This window comes from Lepisosteus platostomus, chromosome 13 (assembly GCF_059453375.1).
Source record: "Lepisosteus platostomus isolate fLepPlt1 chromosome 13, fLepPlt1.hap1, whole genome shotgun sequence".
Classification (NCBI taxonomy): Eukaryota; Metazoa; Chordata; class Actinopteri; order Semionotiformes; family Lepisosteidae; genus Lepisosteus; species Lepisosteus platostomus.
The window spans coordinates 2,401,769-2,425,289 of NC_142623.1; the positions used below are offsets into that span (position 1 = coordinate 2,401,769).

The 23,521-nt window shown below is 46.2% G+C and overlaps 1 protein-coding gene across 1 annotated transcript in view; it reads left to right on the forward strand.

Annotated features, from left to right (window-relative positions):
- dlgap3 (discs, large (Drosophila) homolog-associated protein 3) overlaps positions 1-23,521 on the forward strand; it is a 111,232-nt gene that overhangs the window by 80,698 nt on the left and 7,013 nt on the right. Inside the window, exons 3-6 of the mRNA XM_088602497.1 lie at positions 15,194-16,298; positions 21,101-21,327; positions 21,796-21,898; positions 22,865-23,078. Of these exons, the coding sequence (XP_088458623.1) occupies positions 15,261-16,298; positions 21,101-21,327; positions 21,796-21,898; positions 22,865-23,078 (1,582 nt within the window). The 5' untranslated portion in view covers positions 15,194-15,260. The remainder of the gene's footprint in view (positions 1-15,193; positions 16,299-21,100; positions 21,328-21,795; positions 21,899-22,864; positions 23,079-23,521) is intronic.

Below are 23,521 nucleotides of genomic sequence, written 5' to 3' on the forward strand. Positions count from 1 at the left end.
TGTGGGATGAGAGGGGGTGTCAGGTGTTTGTCGGTCACCAACATCGAAACCCTCCCCCATGAAGCATCATGCAGCTTGAGGTAGTCTTGCACAACAAAACTGTGCCCATGAAACCGTTCTGACTGCCCTGATCACATGTCTATATTCACCATTCTCTTTAGACAAATCACAGCAGGCCAGCATGTCCACCACCTACTGTTGCATTCTGTGCCCTACTAGGAGAATTGTGACTTAAGCAGTAAAGTTTTCAGCCGTATCAGACATCCTCCTGTGTCACAGAAGACATGAAAATGTGACTAGGGCCAGAGGATTTCTCTGCTGCAGGCATCAGTGGTCTTTCTCTTTCACAGCTCTGTCTCCAAAGCATAAGAAGAATCTCTCAAACAATAAATAGATCATCAATCTGGTTGTTTCCAAAAACAAATGTTTTTTATGTGTGTGTCTGCATTGGCTTACTTCCTTTTTTTCTGGTGGGAATTTATCTAGGTACATTTTATGTTTTAGCTGTTTTTCTGTGGACAGTATGCACACAAATCCGCCTAAAAAGCAGAACAAAAAACACAAACAACTTGGCTTAAGTTGACAGTTTCAGAAGCCAAGAAAACAAAGAGATAAAATAGATATGGAGTTAAGGTGGTTGTAACCATGTGAGGGCTCCTCAAAGACATGATGCTGATGGCGATCTGCACAGAGCGGCCTGGGCAGTGGTTTCCAGCAGTGTGGAATGTGTCTGGAGATCCATGTGCAGGAGGATCAGAAGCTGCAGTCTGGTGTGTCAGGTGAAACAAGGGAAATTGTTCGCCTGATACAGATCTCTTTCGGTGTTGGTGTCTTGAAGAGCGGCAGAGGAAAAAGATGAAGAAGGTGCTCTTGTCCCGTGAGAGAGAGCCAGCCTAGCACGCCTGCTCTTGTGCTGCTACAGCATGGACTTCCATGTCACGAGAATTACTGTCGCAGATTTTCTCAACTTCTTGACAAATGCAGCATTCTTAAGCCCGTGAAACTGATTGCCTTTATTTCGGCGCTCCTGGACGATGCACAGTAAAAAATTTTTGAAAGCACAGCACTTTTTTCCCTTTCTACTGAGGTTCTAATGAAGCTAATTTGTTTATCCTACAGTGATCATTATTAAAAAGGGATTCAGGAAATGTCATTTCATATCAGGCGACACAGAACCGGGGTCGTTCCTCAGAATAGTTACACAGAAGCAGCCTGAAAGAAACCCTAGGCGTCTTAAAAAGATTACTGACGAGCTCGGCAGCTCCGAGTTTTTTCCCATCAGGACACTGGAAATATGCCTCTGTTTGGATCTGGCTTTCTTGGGCCATGAGAGAAATTAGATGGGTGAGTTCAGCTCAAGCTTCCCCAGCGGGTGAGACATTAATCCGCTTGACAAAAATCTCAGCACAAGAACAATTTAGAACAGTTTGGCAGCGGTGCCTGGAGGGTCAGCCTCCTAAAAGAACTCCCAGTGCCACAATTAAGTCTGAGCCGTTGACCCCACCACTCCTCCCGAGGAACAGACCGCAGTCAAGTTAATAAATAAAGTGCAATAAAACAAGAGCTGCGTGTCACTCAGCAGCTCTGGACTCAGAATGCCTGCCTATACGCGCCCTGCTCAGAAGGGGAGCAGAGTTGCTCACCTGGGTTTTCTTAAAACAAATCAAATACGTTTAAAAAATAGCACAACAGCACCGCAATGTAACAGTCCTGCTGACATTTATCTCCCTGGCCAAATCACTCTGCACTCTTGCACAGACAGAGACTCGTGCGCACTCTCACTCTCTCGCTCTCTCGCTCGCCTGCGGAGAGGACCGCATTGCAATTAGTTAATCAACGACATCAACGAGATGGCTTCATTCGAGGTAATGCTGGAGAAATTAACTGCAGCCAGGTTAATTAGAGCCATCGAGAGTCATCAGGAGCGTTTACTTGGCTTGCTCTCCCATGGTGACTTCTTAAAAAACAACACTGAAGAGAAAACGATCTCCAACCCACAGGAAGGAAATCAGCAGAGTTTATTTTTACGTCTCTCAGCATGGTCTCCCTTCACATTGTCGCAGGCTGACACTGGCAGGGACAAGCTGAGAAATTCAAGCTGGCCTTGTTTTAGAGGAATCTAAAGTTGAGGTGTTCCAAGTAGAAAGACTTTTGATGGGATCTACCATCTTTATTAAGCCCTACTAATCAACTCATTTCTCACTTTCTGCTTTTCCCTGGACAGCGCGCATTGTTGCTCTGTGAAGCTTGGGTGTGAGTCACGGTACAATACAGGGTGGTGCCATTTTGAATCAAGTCATGAAGGACAATAGAACAGAAAGAAAGTAGGCTTTGAAATAGATACAGTATATTTTTGTTGTTTCTTATGGGTTTTTTTTAAAGATTATCAGACACGACCCATCTGCCATCCTGCAGCCCCTGATACTCGGGAGAATAAAATGCCGATGCTGTGTCCCGAAGAAGACCCAGGGCTGTCTGACACATGGGCGATGAGCTCAGCAGGCAGACGCTGCACACGCTGCGACATCAAAGAGCCCCCGGCTGGCTCTGTCCGCAAACACACACTCCTCCAGGCCCACGCTGCCACACAGCGCGGTCATTTCCGCCCCCTACCCTCCACTGGGGCCGGCTGGGAAGGAAAGCACTTCTGCTGGAGAGTAGGGTCCTTTTTGCACTGAGGGATAGAGATAGAGGAACAACACTGATAAGCAAAAATGAAGGACTTAGGGCTGGCAGAAGAAAACTATTCACTCGGGTTAGGTGTGGTTCAGTAGAGTCCTTTATTCATGCGCATGGAGCGGATACAGTCATACAGATCTGAGAGAAGCCTCTCAATCGAGATGGTAAATCTGTATTTATACAGCAGATTCACTCAGGCTAGCTCACTCTACATTTCCATATTAGGAGTTGTTTTCTCTCTACAAACACTTCTTTGTAATTGACCACTATATTCTTAAGAAGCAGTTTTACCTTGTATACAGACAAAAGGAAGTGTGTAAATAAAAGGTGTGAAATTGAGCTAGACATTCTGTGGTTTATAGCATAAGCATCAAAAAGCCAAATAATATGCTTGCAATTGTCCTTTCATACTGTTGCTAGGTAAAAGACATGTCAGCAAAGCCAAATAGTCACTATCTTATACACTTGAAAAAGGTAAATGCTAAAATTCTTCCTCACCAGAAGCCACGTATGGCTGTTTTTAAAGGTATAATGCAGCATCACCTAGCAGTGTTGACATGGTCTGCTTTAGCAGTGCTTGTGCAAGATGATCATGACAAATGGTCACACTTTAGCTTATGCTTGCAAAAATTACATTCCACACAAGGAACAAGATTTTTTTTGCAAATAACCCCAATGTCAGGATTAAGTATGTGGCTCAGGTTGGAGTTAGACCCCAGTGTCAGAGTTAGGGGTTTGTTGCTCTGCAGCAGAGGTAATACTTCACAATTTACAAATATTGAGAAACAGCATGCGCAAACCCTAACCTCCAGTGTTCTCCTCGGGTCACGCTTGTTTGGTGGTGATGGATTAGTATCAATTTGTGCTCTACATGTGATTGTACCAGAGCTGGGCAGGACGTTCACTTAATGTGCCTCTTTCACTTGAGCAAACGGCTTATGCTGAAACACAGAAATCCTGACACTGTTACTAACTCATCACTCAAAAACATACATAAATCTATCCTCTAACTGCATGACCTCAACTAAATCTTTAGTACTCGCATAAAAGCGTATTGAGAAGTTGGCAACAGTTATTATAAACATAATTAGCTGTGGAACACCTGTGCTGTCGATTACAGTGTGTTTTAGGCCGTCAGTGATTCACTAGTTATTTTCGTTTAAAGCCTAATACTTCTCAATGAATATGCAATGTTATTCTGCTCCAACTACCTGCAAGGAACATCAAACAGGGTGGATGACAGCATGGCTGCAGAGATCTTAATATATTCCTCTTGTGAAAAGCCAAGTCCACACATCAGGCAGCATTACCAGAATCAAAGTGGCCAGGCTACTACAATCACAGCCCTGAAGAAGGAGACCATATTAGCATAAGAGGGGTCTGGGAAAATCGAAAGCTAATTGCATGCATCCTCATTCATTGTGCATGGGGGAGAAAGAGCCGTAGGTGCAAAATTAGCATTGAGAGCATTTTTCCCGATGTGCATTTCAATAAAAAAAATGTTGGGCAAATAAAATCTATCCATTAATTAAATACAATAGTAATAATTTCATAAGCCTACATTTTCTGCTTGACAAAATTCTTGGAGGGCTGAATATTTTATAGAGTTTTCAAGAAGCCCTCGGCTACACTGTAGGTTAATAGGTTTACTGTAGGTTTTTGATTTTCTCTAGTTTTGTATCTTTTTTCAGAAATTCTAATGTGACTATAGAAACTAAACAAGCACAAAAAAGGAGAAGATCCTGACACCTGAGCACCATACAGGAAAATGCTGTTCAATCACTAGTCCCCACTGGAGATATTCATTTGCTTAGCCACTCACTGAAACAGGGCTCTGGGTTGAACCTCCTGAAATACACTGCTGGTCATGATGGGCCCCGTGCTTGATATCTCATGTTTTACTACACACTTAATATCTCATGTTCTCTTACTAACTAAATATCTCATGTTCTGTGCTTGATATCTCATGTTCTCCTACTTACTAAATATCTCATGTTCCGTGCTTGATATCTCATGTTCTCCTACTTACTAAATATCTCATGTTCCGTGCTTGATATCTCATGTTCTCCTACTTACTAAATATCTCATGTTCTCCTACTTACTAAATATCTCATGTTCCGTGCTTGATATCTCATGTTCTCCTACTTACTAAATATCTCATGTTCTGTGCTTGATGTCTCATGTTCTCCTGCACACTAGATAGTTCACATTCTCCTACTCTTGCTTCCTGAGCTTTATTCCCTAGCATCCACCACAGTGAGCATGTGGCAGGTCTAGAATTAATTCAGATGCTACAGCTGTCGCTTTCCTTCAACACCTCAAAATTTCCTTCGCCTTCTCCCCCTGTGATTTGCATATGATGAAACAGTCATGGAATCAACGTGCTCTCTCTCGCTGATTCTGCACCCAGGTTTAGAAAATGTCAAGCTTGTGTGTGCGAGGCACCCCTGAATGTGAGCAGGGTAAAACGGTACACAGGGCTTTGTTTTCCAGATGACTCTCTTACTGGAGTGATTGCAGATTCTGACGATTTTTAACGTCTGTGGACCTTTGCTCTTTAGGACAATGGCAAAGATTTTACTGTTCTGGTTGTAATCGGAATAACTTTGCATGCTATTGGCAGAGTGTTTTATGCTCTTAACAATACAGTTTTCTTCATTCCTTCACCTTTATTGTCACTGAAACCTTGCAAGCTCCATTATGCATAGATGTTGTCTCAGCGGAGACCAGAGTTCTCTCTCTTGCAGGAACCCATCCCCCACTACCCCCGCCTGATCATTACAAGCCTCTCACCAGTGAGACCACAGTGATGGCTCTAACTGGCTGTTGTCAAGGTTACCCAATCCATGCCATGAACTTTACCTCCACATTTAGCTCCCACCACAATGGCTCAAATAACTTGTAAACTCTGCGATCCCAAGGACAGCAGCCATTGAGTTCAAAATTATGAGTATGGTATGTGGCTGGAGCTCAGGCCTGTGCTGTCACCATTTTCAACTGCTCACCTCCCCCAGTCTCAAGATGTACCCCAACATGCACACACCCTTGTTGAGGACCCTCAACTCCCAGAACTCTCCTTCATGTAATCCTCAGCAATCCCAGCCTGCTCAGGCAGAGCATCCAAGAAAAGACCAAACTGAGCATCACTTATCACACTGAGAACAGTTAATCCTGTTTTCCGTAACAGAGGTTACGTGCAGCTGTGTGCATTCTTAGCCAGAATAGAAACTTGGTAATTCTGATCCTTCCGGTTGTAAAACAATTTCAAGGAGACCAAGGAAAAGCTTAGTTATAAAGTGACATACTAACTTGAGTCACATAATGTCAAAGTTAGTTCCCCTCCTACAGACCTGAATTCAGTTCTGCTTGCTAGTATACTGTATGGCAAGACCAGCCTTTTGGTGCTTGGGAGAAGATATAGGTAGATTAAATCAAAGAGCACAAGGGATTTTTTTCAACAGTCCAACAGAGGAAGAAATGTTTTAGCTGAGAATGCATAGAGCTAGTGGATGATTTCACTGAGCTCTTGAATAAATGTTATACAGGCTTCAAACACACACTGACACCAGTAACTCTCTGTGCACTAAACCTTCTCCAACCACACGGGTGGACAAGGGATTTCTCAAAAACTAAAGCAGTGTTAGAATGGAAAGTTGTAGGCTTCCAGAATAATATATATTGCACTAAGGAATGTGAGTGACCAGCTATTGCTCCAAGCAAAGATGTAAGGGTGTACTGGACAGTGTGTTTGTTTGGAAGCTCTGCAATTTGCTCTTTAAAGCAGTGTTAGTTTCTGGTGCATGAGGCACAGTAGAAGCTTCACTCGTGGCCAAAGCAAAGACAGCTATATCAGGTTGTTTTACTGCGCAGTTTCTTCCTGTTTTTGGTTTCCTTTTTTGTTGTGCTTTTCCTGCATTTCCAAAATGACACCACATCAGAGGCCCTGTCCTGAGGTGAGGATTGTTTCAGCCCATTAAAGGGGGGGGGAGGCTGCACCATCAGATAAATGGAGAAATGTGTCTCCCCCCACTCAGAGACTCCTAGGATGGTCTCAGGGGTCACCAAAAGGAAGCCGAGCAAAGAGAGTCGATGGGGAAATTGGCACCATCAGTCCAAACAGTGTGAGGGGTGTTAAAAAGGAAACTTTAACTATTTCTTTTTATGAAAACTGCCCCGCGTGTAATTCATTTGTCTAAAGTGCTAATTATCTTTCTACAGAACAGCCGAGTAAGACTGGAGGCCCCCTAATGAGCTCGCTGACAAAAGGGATGTTAATTATATGGCAAGCTGGAAAATCAGTAATTTTCTCATTTGCAACAGCAGTGTGGATGAGAGCCCAGGCAGCTACTACTGCTAACAAGGCAAACAGCTTGAAGCCAGAGGAGGGAAAAGATTGCCTCCATTGCTTGAGAAAAAGCAATGAAAACATTGTCACTAGCCTTACTAATGTTGCTGAACGCAATGCTGAATATAAAGCCTTTGTCACGTAAGAGGATCCATTTACTAAACATGAGCGCAGTTGTAACCTCCATTCCAGGCCAAAGCGTGGACGCTGTCGGTAAGTTTGGAGCCATGAACCTCTGCTCTGTCCACTGTTCCTCCTTGTTAGAGAAGACAGTTTTAATTTAACCCACAGAGTTGGGAAACCAAAGCTAGTTCTGTTTGGGGACAACAGCGTAAGCAAAGCAGCTTGCTTGTAGATGCAGCGGCTAAGGTATTCCTAGGTATTTAAATAAGGTGCCCGGGTTCCAGCAAACACACTGCGATGCCCCGGTCTTTCTGAGCAGAGACCTCTGTGGCCGCGCTCTCCCCTACAGCGAGCCACGTGGTTCCAGATCCATTCTTCAAATTTACACAAAGATACAAAGCAAATGGAGAACACAATAATAACAACCAGCACACTAAATGTAATAAAGTATTGATCGGTTCCCTGTCGCTTCCAACGAATGCTGCTGTTCTCTCACGGGGATATAAGAAACGGTAAGAATAGAGGAGGGAACTTGCTTTATTGAAGGAGAGTGCAGGCTCCAGAAGCGCTAGATTTTAATAAACAGCAGATTAAGGTTTCAGCTGTTTTAAGTGTTGGAGTGCTGATTTCCATGGAGCGCTGGGCTCCGGCTCCCTTTGATTTGCTGTCACTGATGCGGATGATAAATTTCTCGGCTGGTTCTTTCATAAAGTCGGCACAGCTCTGCAGACTGCTTCTGGCCGCTGTTGAAGAGAGATGCCTTAAACTGTGGTTATACTTGCAGTGCTTGGTTTTCTTACAGGCTAGGAGCCCACAGGCCTTTTAAATTTTTATATGGTTTCATATTGCTTTACAGCACAACATATTATAGCAGAGCTGACTGTTTTTAATTAATATATACTGTAAGAACTAAAACGTGTAAAAAGCACAGTTTGCTCAGTATGTTAATTCATAATGCACTTGTTACATTTATACTGTATTACACTAAACAGATGTATTTGTTAATACTGTTACTGCCATCTAAAAAGCTGTCTGTTAATGGCTGTCAGGAATGGAGCTGGATAAAACAGCATATTTTAGCGTGGGAGGGCTCTGGGTCAGCTTAGTAAATGCACTGGGCTTCAAATCGCTTTGGAGTGTCATGGAGACTTTTCCTGCAAACACTACTGAAGATTGTGGTGCGTTTTTTCACGTCTAGGCATATACGTAGCTACAAACTTTGCCACTGCACAGAGGGAGAATGAGCTAGTGTAGGCAGACTCCTCTGACCTGCCCACCTTTGAGCCATTCATCTTTTAACCCATCACAGGCTATGTAGCTCAGTACAGAAGGTTCATTGCAGATGGGAGTAGGGACATTACATGCTTCCTGGGGAACCCCAGCTACAGTCAGCTTGTAACATGACCCAGGCTCGATCCCACAATGACTCAGCTCTTCCATTTTACTGTAAGTAGCTGGCTCTCCAAGTCCGGAGGACTCATCATTCCACCTCACATTCCAGCACGGTTCCCAATTAGCCCATTTACCCCAGCCTATTTAATGCTGCTTCACACTCTCCCCTGTGCTCTGTATTAGGTTTTTCCTGGTTAGAGCTACCTCGACTTTTCACAATTAATTACTACTTGGTTTTTGGCTTCCTGACCCTGGTTTGTTCTCCGACTACCTCTCCTGCTTTTGGTTTTGGTACTTTGGTTATCGTTGTGGTTTTGACTCTCGGCTTCCTCACAGCTTAAGGCTCCCCTTCTGGTTTTGTACTTTTGCACCAGTTTGTTTACCTTCAGCTTTCGGACCTCAGACTGTTAAATCAACTACGCCTCTGGAGTTCGTCCTGGTTTTTCTGCATAGGGTCCTCCTTAATATTCCCTAACACCAAGTTGATCACAAAAGCTACAAAAGGGGAATCGGAGTGGATACTGAGAAAGTGTGGGCAGCCACTGCTCAGGAGGATGTGGCATTGAGGTGAAGCCTATTTATTAAGACCATCTCAAACGTAACAGGCCAGACTCTGCAGTGAAGCAGGAAACTGAAGCGACACTAGTTAAAAACAAATGAGATTGGGGGCGGAGCGGTGCCACTGCACCTAAGGGTCTGTGCCTGTGTCTGGAAGGTTGCTGCTTCAAATCCTGTAGCCAGCAGAGGAATCCTACTCTGTTGGGCCCCTGAGCAAGGCCCCTAACCCCAGCTGCTCCAGGGGCGCCGTATAAATGGCTGACCCTGCGCTCTGACCCCCAGCTTCTCTCCCTGTCTGTGTCTCATGGAGATCAAGCTGGGGTATGTGAAAAGACAAATTCCTTATGCAAGAAATTGTATATAAAGATGCTTATTTTTCCCCATAACAAGGTTAGAAAAAAAAATTGACTCTTACAGGAGGAGAATTCCAAGACTGAATGGGCAGAAGTGAATGGAAAGCTTGTTCAGCTCTTCAGGTCTAAAGGAATTGAAGCTGCTTACTCCACATTCTTCCACAGCGCTGAATGACTGGCACATGACATAAAGGGGCCAAAGCGAAGCAGCCTGGGATTTTTAGTTCTATTTTTTGTGGCTGCTGTTTTGTGCAACTATACGTGGTTTGGACACAGTGGTGCGCTATCAATTACAGGCATAGCCCTGAGGACTGACATGACAGAGTACTCAGTGACGCAATGTCACATTGTGGGAGTAGTCTCCGGAGTGCTTGATCTGCAAAGATCCAGGTGGTGGCGTCATTCATGTGCCTGGCCAGGGCCAGCTCTCTCCCTCAACCCCTAAAAAGCCTTGCTTGTTTCCCATTTTCTAACAGCCTGCTGCGCCCAGCTCATGTTCTCAGGTGTGTATCCCGTTCCATCATGCCTTCTGCAATGGCAGGTGTCAACTGTCGGGTTTTCACTTTGATGACAAGGTCACCTTGCTGTACAGGGCTGTGTATCTAGGCCTTCTGTGCTCTTCCACATCCTGCATCTCTCATGGATGATCTCTGCATGGATGGCCCAACTCAAGGCGTAAAGTACAGGACATCTTTTAGAAACACCACCATTTCTTATAGATGTGAATGCGAAAGCATCTGTGTAAGAAATATAGATCTGATTATATATTCTGTACATCTTTATGCCACTGCTGTCTTTTAAAGAAATTCATTTCTTCTTCACTTCTCATCAGATATGACTGCTTAAGTTGTGTTTAGCATTAAATTCTGTTGAATACTGAGCACTTCAACAGTCAACGGGAAAAGTTTAACAAACATATTGTCCTGATAACTTTGTGAAAATGCAATAACCCTTTCCATAGTGCTACTGTTTTCTCCAGACTGTCAGCTCTCCCCTGAATCTCTGGATTGTAGTGAGAGAGAGTTAGTCAAGCCTTTCTGTCATGTTCAAGATAGTGTGGACAGATAGTTCAGCCGCAAACTGCAAAAGACATCCAATTAAAAAACCCAAACCTCTGTTTGCAGTCTAGCTGAGATTACAGCACAGGCCAGCTTTTCAGGAGAAACAATGTGTCTGTGAACACATCGAGCTTGTTTCTTTCTTCCTTGTTATTTTACCACAGAAGAAGAGGGAAGATGTTTTGCCAGTCTGCCTTCCAGACTTGATGTGCTTATCATCCCTTTTGTGACTTCTTCTTCATCTTCCTCTTCAGTATATTGTACCACAAGAGAAACTAGGAGCTAAGAGCATGTTATTACAAGGAAAGGACCTGGGAGCACAGCCAACAGTATCTGTCAGAGTCAGTGGAGTGTTCATTTCCCCTGGTCTCTCGTTTAAAATGAGATAAAATGTTCTGCTCTTACAGGCTCTGAAAGCCACGTTGTCCCAAAATCCACTGCAATTTTCTTCATAGTGGGATTATATTTGGGTGCTTATCATTTACTTTTAGAAGTTTATGTTTTTCTTGTTTTGTCTTTTTTTTCTTTGGCTGTGGCTAGTACTCTAACTCTAAGGAGAATGCACAGGGTTATATGTAAAATGGTGATAACATTCTTTTTGAGCACAGAATATCTCCTGGCTTGCAGCTTGCTCGTGATTCTCTTCTTCTATTGTTACTGTTACAAGTAGCAGGTGCAGGGCTCCTGAACCCTTTACCATTCAGTTTTCCCAACTGATGCTCTTCATTATCTCTGTTCATTCTCAGCTTTTGCAAAACCTTTCAAGCCTTGTCTGCACAGAGAAAAGTTATGCACAAATAGAGTGTAGAGGACATTGTTGACATCGGCAATGATCCGTTCTGTCTGGATCTGTACTGTATGTGTGCATCCATCCATTTTCAATAACTGCTTAGTCCAATATAGGGTCACACTGAGCCGGGCTCTAACTAAATAGAAAATGTGCGTAAGGCTGGATTCACCCAGGATGTCAGTACATCACAGGGCATACACATTCACACAACAGACACTTTAGAGACACCAATTAACCTAGGCAGCATTTCTTTGTACTATGGGTGGAAACTGGAGAATCCATAATATTAAGGTAATGTCCCTAAAACAGAGTTATCCTCTGGCTGTGATAGTAGTTACATAATGTTGCTGCAACAGTTCTACGTGAAGGGTGTACACATGTCCTAATTCAGCAGAGGCACTTACACGAACAGCCACGTTTGTGCAAGGTCACTTTTCATCAGCCTTTTTTACCACTGCACCCACATAGTAAGAACTTCTCTGATTTACATGTACCATATATTTTGACTGCAGATTTTTAAAAATCTTTCTCCTTTCTTGCATGTCATAGTAAATCCCCCAAATGCCTCCTATTTGAGTCCCTTGAAAACTTTGCCTCTTGGAGCTTTGTGAGCCTGGGCAAGCAACCCCCCTTTCTGATGAAGAGCCTCATTGGCCTTCACAGTTCCTAAGGGCTGGCGAGGGACAGCCCTGCTCGTGGGGTCAAGGCAGAACATCTGTTTCCTGATGGGATCCGCCTGTTAGCTGAACTCATCACAGCTGTTCAGCTGGAGCCTTCCCTGCTTGATTCTCGCTGCCACCAGCATGCTGTGTGCTGTGGGCAGCCATGCCATCATGCCTTCTAAGAAATCACCACCCTTGTCCTGTGCTTCCCATCACATCATGGTAAAACCATGGTAAAAACCAAGGAAATGCACAGCGCAAGTAAGATAAAAGTGTGGGGAGACGATGCCAGGTCTAACTTTATTGCTGCGCTTCAACCAGGCCACCTGTGATTGTCCAAGCTAGAGCCTATCCTTACTTTATTATCCTTCATTTAACGAGCGATTGCAATTAACACATTAACAAATCAAATGCGCTTTAACTTAGTTGATGAGTTTGTACAACAGGGGTTTCTACTTGGTCAAGGGTACAACAGCTGCTTCCCACATGGGATTTGAGCCTACAACCTATTAGGAATCCAGAGGCTCACACTGCTATTCAACACTGCTGCCACAATGTACAGATACACAGAACCTGCAGGTACTGTATATGCACAGAAATGTTCGGACAATTGGACAATTGAGACAAACAAAAGGGTAGATTGAAGAAGCACTTTCTCCTTTCTACCCTGCGGATTTACTTTTGGGGTGTTTTTTTCTTGATAGAAAGCTGTTTGATGAAATACTTGGATCAGTTAACTAGCCAAAGGTCTAGATAGGCCGAATGCCATCTACTCGTTTATAACTTTTCTTATGTGTTTTTGTCCTACCACATTGTCTAATTGACTTGACTTGTTTCCAAGGCATGTCCCCACTGCTTGAACCATTGCATATCCTGTGGTAATTATTCTGAGAATGTTAAATAGGCAATGTGCGCATCATTTCAGGAATATAAACTACTATATATTCAGCACTGGCAGCTTGTTTGCATTCAAATTTCATTTTAAGCTGTTTTAACTCTTGGGAGCTGGGCCACCAGCTGGATGCCATTTGTGGCCAGACCCACCCAGCCATTATTAATGGGAGTCATCATTTTGGGTCAGTCTTCCCCGGCTGAGACAGGGAGTCGCGGCCCTTTAAGTTTTCCAGCTGTTGGATAGGTGCAGCTCGACACCCTTTGAATTGCATTAAGAGCTTCCATTGCCTGGAAAAGTATCATCCCAGCTTTAACACATGAAATAAATCAATTCATTAGAAGCAAAATCGAATGAGGATCCCCCGGGGGGAGGGGGGGAGTTGGATTTGATCAGATCTGTCACTCAGCACCACTGCAGCTAGGTGGCCTTAAAGTCACAGTGTCTCCACAAAGCACTTCCTGTACAAAGGACACTATAGTTAAAACAGTGCGTAGTGCAGTACATGCTAATCCAATGAAATGTTAATTGAACTGATAAAGCTTGACTTTACCAGATCAATGATCTAAAGCCATGAGAAGACTGTGAATGAGCAATGTACATTTACCTTGGCACACTCCTGTCAGGACTGGGGAATGGGGAAAACACTCACATTGCAATAATACTGGCAGACACAAAGTAACCAAAAAAAGCTTTCCTGAGAGAGATCTAATTGCTTTAGCTTTAAAGACTGTAGCATTTAAAAATCTGAATCTAAATCTAATAAAAAATAATAATCATTAATAGTTTTTGTGTTATGACCCTAGCCAGAAATAACCGGATTTGTGAAGATGGATAGACAGATTATTTTATTAATTTGATGCCATGCGTTCTGCAGCATGCTGCACCACTCCACGTAATTCTATGGATCCAGCACATTAACAGATGCCAGACCTCAGTCAATATACAGTATGTAGTGTAGTGTGTCTGCAGTGATCCGTGGATTACAACAGGCAAGTGAAGGTCAGGTGCTGAGAGTGTTTGTGCCAGCTCAGAGCCAGCCAGGGCTGAGAGAGACAAAATGGAAGAGTGGGTGAGTGGAGGGAGAGAGCTGAGCTAATGAGTTTTGAAGAGGTATTTTAATTTTTAAAAAATTTTTTTTCCCTTCTGTTTATTTGACTATGTGGCCTGATTAAAGCAAAGGTACCCAATCTAACCATGTTGGCCATTACAAAATTGGACATCCTTAAAACATTCACAAAGAACGCGCTGTTGTTAGAGGTAGGGGAGTCTCTACCTGGTTTTGCACAGACCTGGGGAGAGACAGCCAGCTACTCCACAGAAACAATCCTTAACTGTAACAGTAGCCGGGTGAGGCTCCGGTGGAAAGAGTATTTTAAGACCCCATGCGAGGCAGCACATCCAGAAAGGAATAGGGGACGGAGTTGAGGGAAGACACACGAGGTCTATTGGTGCTCACAGTGATGAAGTGAAGGGTGGGTATCCATTGCAGCAAATCCAGGGAGGTCCACAGGAGAATCAGGAAACAGGTCATGTCCATTGTCGGGATATCCATCCGGAGACAAAACAGGAACAGACACACGAAAAACAAGAACCAGGAATACGGGGCTTCGTCCCAGGCCATGGTCTCAGAAGGTCAGGGTGACTATTACTGGCCTATGCCCTCAGACTTCCCTGTGAACCCTGTCTGGCGGGCCGTGAGACAATCATTGTCCAAAGCTGAGGCCCAAAGGCTGGGGGAAGAAAACTTAAATAAGAGACCTAACTAGACACACCAGGAAGTAATTATTAAAAGGACTATCTAGAGAGGATTAGAGCGCCCTCTGGAGGTGGGGATGTCCACCGTGACATTAATACAATGACGTGATTTCCTGTGTGTGACTGCCACCCTCACACAGTTTGTCCAAGGATTCATTCAACACTGCTATGAGTCAGACACAATACACCCTTGTTTTTGAAAATGCTCAAATGGCTCTTAGACTTCAAACAGCAGTAATATTAAGGAGAGCCATCTACAGATAGTTCTGTGAGATGTAATAAATTGTGTGACCTTCTAGTAGACGCATCAGCACACCAGAGCTTTAGTTCAACTGCAACCAACTCACCCACAATCTTTCGATGGCAGAAACAGATTGATCACGAGACTGCTGGCGAAACCAGCACTTTCCACTCGGTTCCCGGAGTTGAGTCGTTGACGTCGACCAGCACATACAATCCTGCTCAATCGTTTTTGGCGCACCAGGCGTCAAGCCTGAAGCCTGAAGGGTCAGCAAATAGAGAGTACACGTGGCTGCCCCCCTGACTCTCCGATTCCTCTCCCTGTCTGGCTCTTCTCTTTCAGGTGATCCCAGGCCAGTCCTACCCCTCCCGCAGTGCCTTCCTTCTGCGTGACCCACCATGACCCGGTCATGAAGGGCTACCATGTGAGCCGCAGCCTGTCCCAGCACTCGTCCTCGGGGCCCTGCCACTGTATCCCTGAGGACGTGCCCCGCGACTACATGCCTCTCTACCACGACCCCCGCCCCTCCTTTGACCATTACCAGGGTGACCACCCCTCCTACTACCCCCCCGGGGGTCCCCCCGAGTCCCTGCCTCTGTCCGGCGGGGGCACTTTTCCCCGGTCGCACCCCAGCCAGACCTACGACTCCTGCGAGGAATGCCTGGCCTCTTCCTCGGCGGCGCAGCACCACCCTTCCTCCTCTTCCTCAAGTAAGATGCAGCGGCTGCCCCCTAACCTGCTGGACCAGTTCGAGAAGCAGCTGCCCTTCCACCCGGACGGCTTCCACACCCTGCAGTACCAGCGGGCGGCCAGCGGGGAGCAGCGCAGCGAGAGCCCCAGCCGCATCCGGCACCTGGTGCACTCCGTCCAGCGGCTCTTCGCCAAGTCTCACTCCCTGGAGGCGCCCTCCAAGCGCGAGTACAACGGCACGCGGGCGGACCCCCGGAGGGGGGGCGGGGGGGGCGGGCAGGGGCCCGAGGAAGGAGCCTACCCGCACTACCCTCCCCAGCAGCACCACGTCTCCCGCCAGCCGCGCCGCAGCAAGAGCCGGGAGCGGAGCAAGAGCGGGGAGTCGCGTCACCGCAGCAAGACGGCCGGCTGGTGGAGCTCCGACGACAACCTCGACAGCGACAGCAGCTTCCTGGTGCCGGGGGGCGGGGCAGCCGGGAGGGGAGGGGTGCCCCCCAGCCCCGAGGGTCTGGATGGGGCGCTGCAAGACCTGACGCTCAAGGCCCTCAAAGGCAAAGGGCCACCCGGGGAGTGCCTGGCCTGCACCAGCATGGCGCTGGCTGGGGAAAGCGGACACTCCCTGAAGAGGAGCACCTGGTCCTCCATGACGGTGAGCCAGGCCAGGGAGGTCTACCCCTCCTCCAAAGCAGGCTACGACAAGGCGCTGGTGCCTCTGGACCCCGGCAAGGCCAAGGATCGCAGCTATCATTACTTACAGGTAAGAGGCCATCCAAGGCGAGGAAGCCCCCTGCCTTCACCTCCAGCGACACACACTCGCACTCCTTCTACAAGCAGAAGTGCAGACAAAGCGCACCTTGTTTCAGACATGTTTAACTGTCCTAGGTGAGTTAAAGAGTTTTTGTTTGGGGTCCTTTTCGGTGGTACTGCTGATGTTGACCTACAAGTAAAGGCGGACATGAAACAGTTTGGTTTGATTTCCCTTTAGACAGATGTTTCACTGAAGAATGAACAGAATGTTAAACTGCGAGCACGGGGAAAGTCAGTATCCTTAGTACAGACAGGACCAGGCCTACTGCCTCCCTTTTTGATGTGAGCCACTTTTTCCACGGAAAACATGGGGACTATATCTGCAATGACGCTGATAAATCAAGACCACATACCCAGAGGAACTCTGAGAGCTTGCAATTTAATCCCAGATACGTCTGCAATATTACTGCAGGCCCCTGCAACTTCAGTACACTGTTGTAATAGTGACATTTCAATACAATGGCTTGGTAATTGTAGTTTTATTGAAGTTATCATTAACATACAACCGTATGTCCCCAGGCTTTCTCACAGTAACAGAACTGTCACATGCAGGCAAAGTACACTAGACTGTGTGAAAAAGCTTATCTTGACGGGAAAGAGCACAGTCTTTTGTACTCCACGTCTCCATGATTTTTCATTACCTTTGAATGTGTGCCTGTTTTGTAGTCTTTTGTTTTATAAGTTTTCCCCATGCCCTTAAAGATGCATTAAAGATACAAAAGCATAAGCTGTTTCAGAGCTGTTAGACACACTCATAACTGGTACGTTCGAATTATAATTGGTTTTAGCCATTTCACAAAATTAAAAAGTAGAACTCTTTTAAGAGAGTGAGGGTAAGGAACCACAATATTGATTTTGCCCTTATCAGTATTCATTGGTGTGGTATAGCTGTGGTATAGCTGTACCTTACCTTACATACCACACCTTAATATACTAAGAGGCATTAAAAATATAACACATGAGTGTTAGCATCAGCAGCATTTGTTGCATTTGAATGCCTTTCAGTACATGTTGGGAATAAGATATACTGTTCAACATTTTAAGTGCAAGCAGAAATGGCCTGCTTTATTATTGGCTATTGTAAAATAGCCATTATTATTAATGGCTCTTTTACATTCTTACATCAAATAATTGACAGCAGCTTCCACTTCCCCTTAAACTGCCCCAACTCTGAACAATGTTTCTTAAAGCCAAAATATTTATCAATATATATTATTTCCGCTCATTTTAGTTGTCAAGTGAGAGTTATACCAGGCTGAAAAGAGAAGAAAGAAAACACAAGAAGGCTCACACACCTGAAGAAGGCTCCCCAGCCGAAATGTTGTGTTTTCTTTCTTCTCTCTTCAGCAGGGAATAAACCTTTTACTTGTTCCCTTGCAGCCTGCGCATGCTGACGCAGCCACCCACCTGATATACCAGGCCCCTAATAAGTCTAACACCACCGGCTCGACATGTCTGCCTTCGACCAGTAACATACGATCGATTTTTAATAAACCCCACGAGGCAGAAAAGGGAATCACCACCGAACACAGGAAATGCAACGGCGTTGCCTGTGCAACCGCAGTAATAAGTGCTCTGGGTGCCCTTTGGGAAAAACAAAAGAAAAAAATTCAAAGAGCTTCAGAGCCAGCATACAGTCTTCCAGCCGTCCTCATTAGGTCAGCATCAATCAGAAGATGAATTACCAGCCCCCCGATGTCATTTCCACCGCTCCACTCCTAACCTGGTGCCCAGCTGTAGTTAAGGCATTGAGGTGAGTGCTAATGGGCAGCACAGCTCGGCGGGCCTGATCAGAAGAGGCGCTGACTGCTCTCAGCAGAGCCTGTGACTGTAGTGCTGGTGAGGGAGCAGGAGCCAATTTGTCACTGTCTCCGCTGCCAGGAGAGAGACGTTAACTGGCTACTAAATGCAATGGCAGTGTCATTGTTCACTTGGGCTGCCCGTGGGGGTGTTAATGAGCGCGTCTCTCGTTCTGCGAACATGAGGACAAGTGTGGCGCAGGGAGGGGCGGGGGTAAGGGAACACGTTAGAAGCAAGCACATTTCTCCAAAACCAAACTCCTAGCCATCCGTGCATTGTCCTTCCCTCTGAGCCCTGTGTGCTTGCACCCAGGGCGGTGACACACTGAAAGGTAAAACCTTTGCACCAAATAATGCATTCAGCACACAGCCCCTACTGTACCTGCCCCTCGCCCTCTCCTTTCTGTAAATTGCCTCCGCAGAGCAAGAAAAAATGCCTTCTTTCTAGTCCGCTGCTTTCTGTTTGTGAAGGCTTGACCTTTAAAAGTACACTCCACTGATCAAATAACCAATCCCAGTCTTATTACAGGTTGATAATAGCCATCCTTAGGACCTTTCCTGTGTCCCACACTCCGGGACAATGCTTCTACTGTTCGGCGCGTCAGATGCAGAGTCGGTCTCGTACCTAAACTCGCAAGCTGCGCAAAGCAGCTGACGCCTCCAAATAAATTGCACCACCCAGACTCTGATGCCCTATGATGGCCAAGAAATGAATTAAGAGCGAGGAAATGAAGCACTTCTGTGGAACGACAGCAAGGCACACACTCTCACTTCTGACCCTACAGACCCTGCAGCTGTAAGTCAGCTACACACATTTTCTAGGTTTTTGGCTAGAAAACATCAACAGCAAAAAAGGTTGAGAGTGTAAAAGGAGTAGATGTTTGGTTGCTCTTACACAGTTCCTTGTGAGCAGGGGGAAATTACCATTACCTTCTGCATCTGACCCTTATTTCCATTCATTCTAATTAAGCTGGGGTCACCTGGAGACAGTAGAGCTTCACCAGAGGGAGCCAGTTAATAAAGTGAGGCCCCTGTGCCTGCTCTTTGTGGAAAAGGGCAGTTTAGCACTGACCCGCAAGCTTGCGGGAGGCAGGATGAGAGGGGAGCACCTGGAGGAAGCCCATGTGTGAACTCCACAGGAAAGGTGCCCAACCCCAGAATCAGACCAAGAACAGCTGTAAGGCAGCTGCACCATCTGCTATGCCACTGTGATGCCTGTGGGAAAAGAACCGTTTTACTGCATGTCTGTATGGAAATACAGTTCTCCAAAATAGCCGAGGAGTCTAAAATAGGGCTAAGACAGCAGGTTAACCTGGTGCCCTGTCACCAGGCAGGTAATTATAGGCGCTGTGACAGTCTAGCAGCACTACAGCCAAGCTCCCCTGCCAGCTACTGCAGGTGGACAATTTATTAGCAGTTTAATTAAGTGTCGAGCAGCATGGCTTCGCCACGGAGCAGCCACGCGTGCCAGCCTGCAGACTCTGCCGTGTCTCTGTGGCACGTCTCTGCAGCGCCCCCACTCAGCTAGGACAGTCCTAGAGTGGCACTCTGTGCTGTAACCCTTTTCACCATCTAGTGACTGGATGAAATGAGCTCTAACAGCAAACAAGCCCCTGTTCCTAAGTCATAAGTGGTAAGTTCAGCACATCCTGTAGACACAGAACCTCTATGGCGGACTGGAAGTGAGCAGTCTAACCCTCACTCATATCTGCAGGTGCCGTCCTTGCTGTAATTTAACATTTGATTGGAGTTTTACTTGTACTTGAGAAGGGCTGGCCTGGTAGGGTGAAGCCTGTTTTTCTCCTTTGCCTCTTGAAACCGAAGGTGTCATGGCGTTCTGCACTTGCTCTTTGACTTAGCGGAAGAACTAATCATATCTTTCATTGTCATGATCATTCTTCAACCGAGTTTCTCCCTCCGTCTCCTTGGCCAGCTCTGCTGAAACATCTTGTTGTTCACTCGCAACTTGCAGCTTCTTATTTATAAATCCCAGTATGTGACACAAGATCCAAAGCTGGGTGAGAGCTTGTGTGTCTCCTAACCTCTGATAGCTTGTAGACATGTGTGTGACCCTTTATTAGATATGTGTCCTGGTATGTGCTCATCCAGTCTGGGTTTTTCATGTGCATTCCTGCTGATGGTGAATCATGCTGGCACTCAGGCAGAGCCACGCTGAAATTAGGATTAAAAGCTTTATTAAACATGTCACTTTAAGACAGATTCTCTCTCTGGGGGACCCATCTCAGGGCCCTTCGGGACTCCAGAGAAATTGCAGCAGAATGCAAACAGGCAGACAGATTGTCACTCACAGAGCAACTCTGTACTCAACAGCTACCTCTGAGTCACAGTGACACTGAAAAATCAAGCAAATCTATTTCTTAGCCAACAAGGCGGCCGCAGCCCCATTACTCCGTCTGCCTGCTGGGATCTGAATGAAGCGACTCAGATGCTTTTTTTAACAAAAAAATTGTTTTGTGGCCAAGTTTCTCATTTCTGAGTGTTTGACATTTGTTATCTGCAGATTTTCTGTATTACAGTGTGTTTGTCCAGTTGGAAAACTTTTTTTTGTTAGTGTTAGGCTTTTTTTTTGTACATTTACCACTAAGGACAGCCCTCAGTGACAATACTTCCGTCATCTTCGTAGCTTTGCAAGTAAATGTGGGACAGTGATTAGTATATTAGTTCTGTAATAGTGAAGCGAATAGCAAGTTTTAATGAGACTGCATGCTTCAGGAGATCACAATCCAGTCCAGTCCAAGGAGAGTCATGCTGAAGGGCTGTACTTTCCATTTCTGCATCACTAGGTTGAGTGCCAACAGTATTCTGTTCCAGCGCAAAAATCAAATCCTCTCCGCTCAGTCAAAGTCCTCATAAGCCGTCGTCTCATTCAGTCGCAATGCCTGTGAGAAGGCATGCCCGCGTCTGCGTCAATCCCGCTGTCCATGTGGCGCAGGTCCCGTCTGACGACTGGGCGGGCGGGTACCCGGGTGGCGGCCCAGACTCGGGCGGGGAGATCCCCTGCCGGCGCATGCGCAGCGGCAGCTACATCAAGGCCATGGGCGACGACGACAGCGGGGACTCAGACACCAGCCCCAAGGCCTCCCCGAAGTCGGCACTGATTGCCCAGAGGGACGCCCTCCGCAGGTCCGTCAGCATGGATCAGCGTTGCAGCAACTCCAAGTGAGAGCCCCCCCACCCCGCCCGCCATTTTCTCTCCGGCCTCTCAGATCAAGTACCCTCCGCCGTGTGCTTTCCTTTCTGGGGCTCACCTAAGACGCTCATTACCTCCTTTAAAACGTTCAACGTTGTATAGATTGAACGGTGACGAGGACCACTATAATAGACCATTGCACAGCCTATACTCCCCATGCAGTTGATGGAACTAAAAATACTACATTTATTATAAATAAACCCTGTAATTTTGTTTCCTTATATGTTTTTCCAATTTCCTTTTAAACCTCATGCTTTGATATAAATACTATATTACGTTCACACAGTAGCCTTTTATAGGTCGGACAGTGTTTCTTTCATGCGCAGAACCACCGGGCCCTGAAATCAGGAATAAGCAGGGAGGGCATTACGAAAGGGGATGGCTGTGCAGGTTGGCTGCTCGATGATCTCATGTGCTCCATGTCTGCCACCCTGCAGGCACCCCTGTAAGCAGTGCACCGATGTGTACCCTCCCAGCCGCACCACACCAAAAAACAGCTCCAGGTCCCACAGCTATACCCGCTCGCTGACCAGCTCACAGGTGAGCCTGCTACTGTCTGTAACTCTCCATGTGCAAAGCATGCGTTCAATCGAGGGATGTGTGTGTGCGTGGTATGCGGAGATGCTGTGAAACCAGAGTGCCACTTGTGCACCAGCTTACTGAGTAAAATCTTCAAGGCAATTTCTTGTAATGTGCCTATCTAGCCACCAGGGGTCATTTGTTTCAGACAAAGCTCAGCTAGAACTCTGGAAACTGGGCATGCATCCGTACTCAGCAGATGGGCCAAACTGCACACCAACTGCAACGCATTATTTGAGCCTCATTATTTCCTCTCCCAAGCCAGTGGTCCCCTATACCAAACGCAGACTCGTTACAGTTGTGCTAAAGGGGAACATCTCCTGGCAAAGAGTTTGCAGTCAGTGTCTTCATTAAACGCTATTCATGTGTCCATCCCATGTGATACGCGGAAAGCATTCGTTTCATATCTTTGAAGATAGTGGTACTGTTTCTGGTCCCTGAGGGAGCTTCAGGGTGATATGTTTGGTGTGAATCACTGTGTCTACTGCTGATGAGTTCTCTGCGCCTGTGGCTGGAAGGTTTGCCGGTTCAAATCCTACTCCTGCCGGCAGAGGAATCCTACTCCGTTGGGCCCCTGAGCAAGACCCTTAACCCCAGCTGCTCCAGGGGTGCTGTATAAATGGCTGACCCTGTGCTCCGACCCCAAGCTTCTCTCCCTGTCTGCGTGTCTCATGGAGAGAGAGTTGGGGTATGTGAAAAGACTCATTCCTAATGCAAGAAATTGTATCTGGCCAACAAAGTGATCTTATCTCTGATCTTCTATATTCCATTACTGAGGCATTTTGCTTCCTCAATGAGCACACACCAGTGTGTCTTCCTCAACGACCGCTCACAGCAGCCCTTTCAGTCCTGTATATAACTGTTGCTCGTCCCCGGGCCAGGAAGTGAAGAAAGGCTTCTGTGATAACCCTGCGCCCTGTGTCGCAGCTGGGCGAGACGCTGAATCGGCAGTTCGAGGCGGTGTGCGAGTCGGTGTTCGGCGAGGTGGAGTCTCAGGCTGTGGACGCCCTGGACCTGCCGGGATGTTTTCGGATGCGCAGCCACAGCTACATACGAGCCATCCAGGCCGGCTGCTCGCAGGACGATGACTGTCTGCCTGTCTTCTCTCTGGCTGCGTCCCAGGGAGGGGGCAAGTCGGCAGGTAGTGAGACACAGCTCTCTCTCTCTCCCTCATTTCTCAGCAAGTCTTTCTCTGCACTGTCACCTCTTTTCTTCTCTCCCTTTCATTCAGTTTCTGTCTGTCTCCATCTCGTCTTTTACCACTCAGGAATTCTTCAATACCCTCCAGGGAGTAAAATGATTTTTTTGTTGTTGGGATTTTTTCCTTCAGTACTTTAAGTCTTCAGCTCCCTGCCTGGCTTCCTTTCTGCAAGTTTAGCAAATCTGTTCAAAACTGCGGAGGTGTCACATTTTGCAGTACATCTCTGCACAGAATGTAGTCATGCTGGGAGCTGCGAACACTGTAGTGAGGATGGAAGCTTTAAGAAGAGAAAAAAAAGGATATATATAAAAGAGGGTATAGGAGGGTATCTTCTCAATTTCAGAAGATAAATTCCATGTTCTCCAATCTGGTTGCCTTTAGTT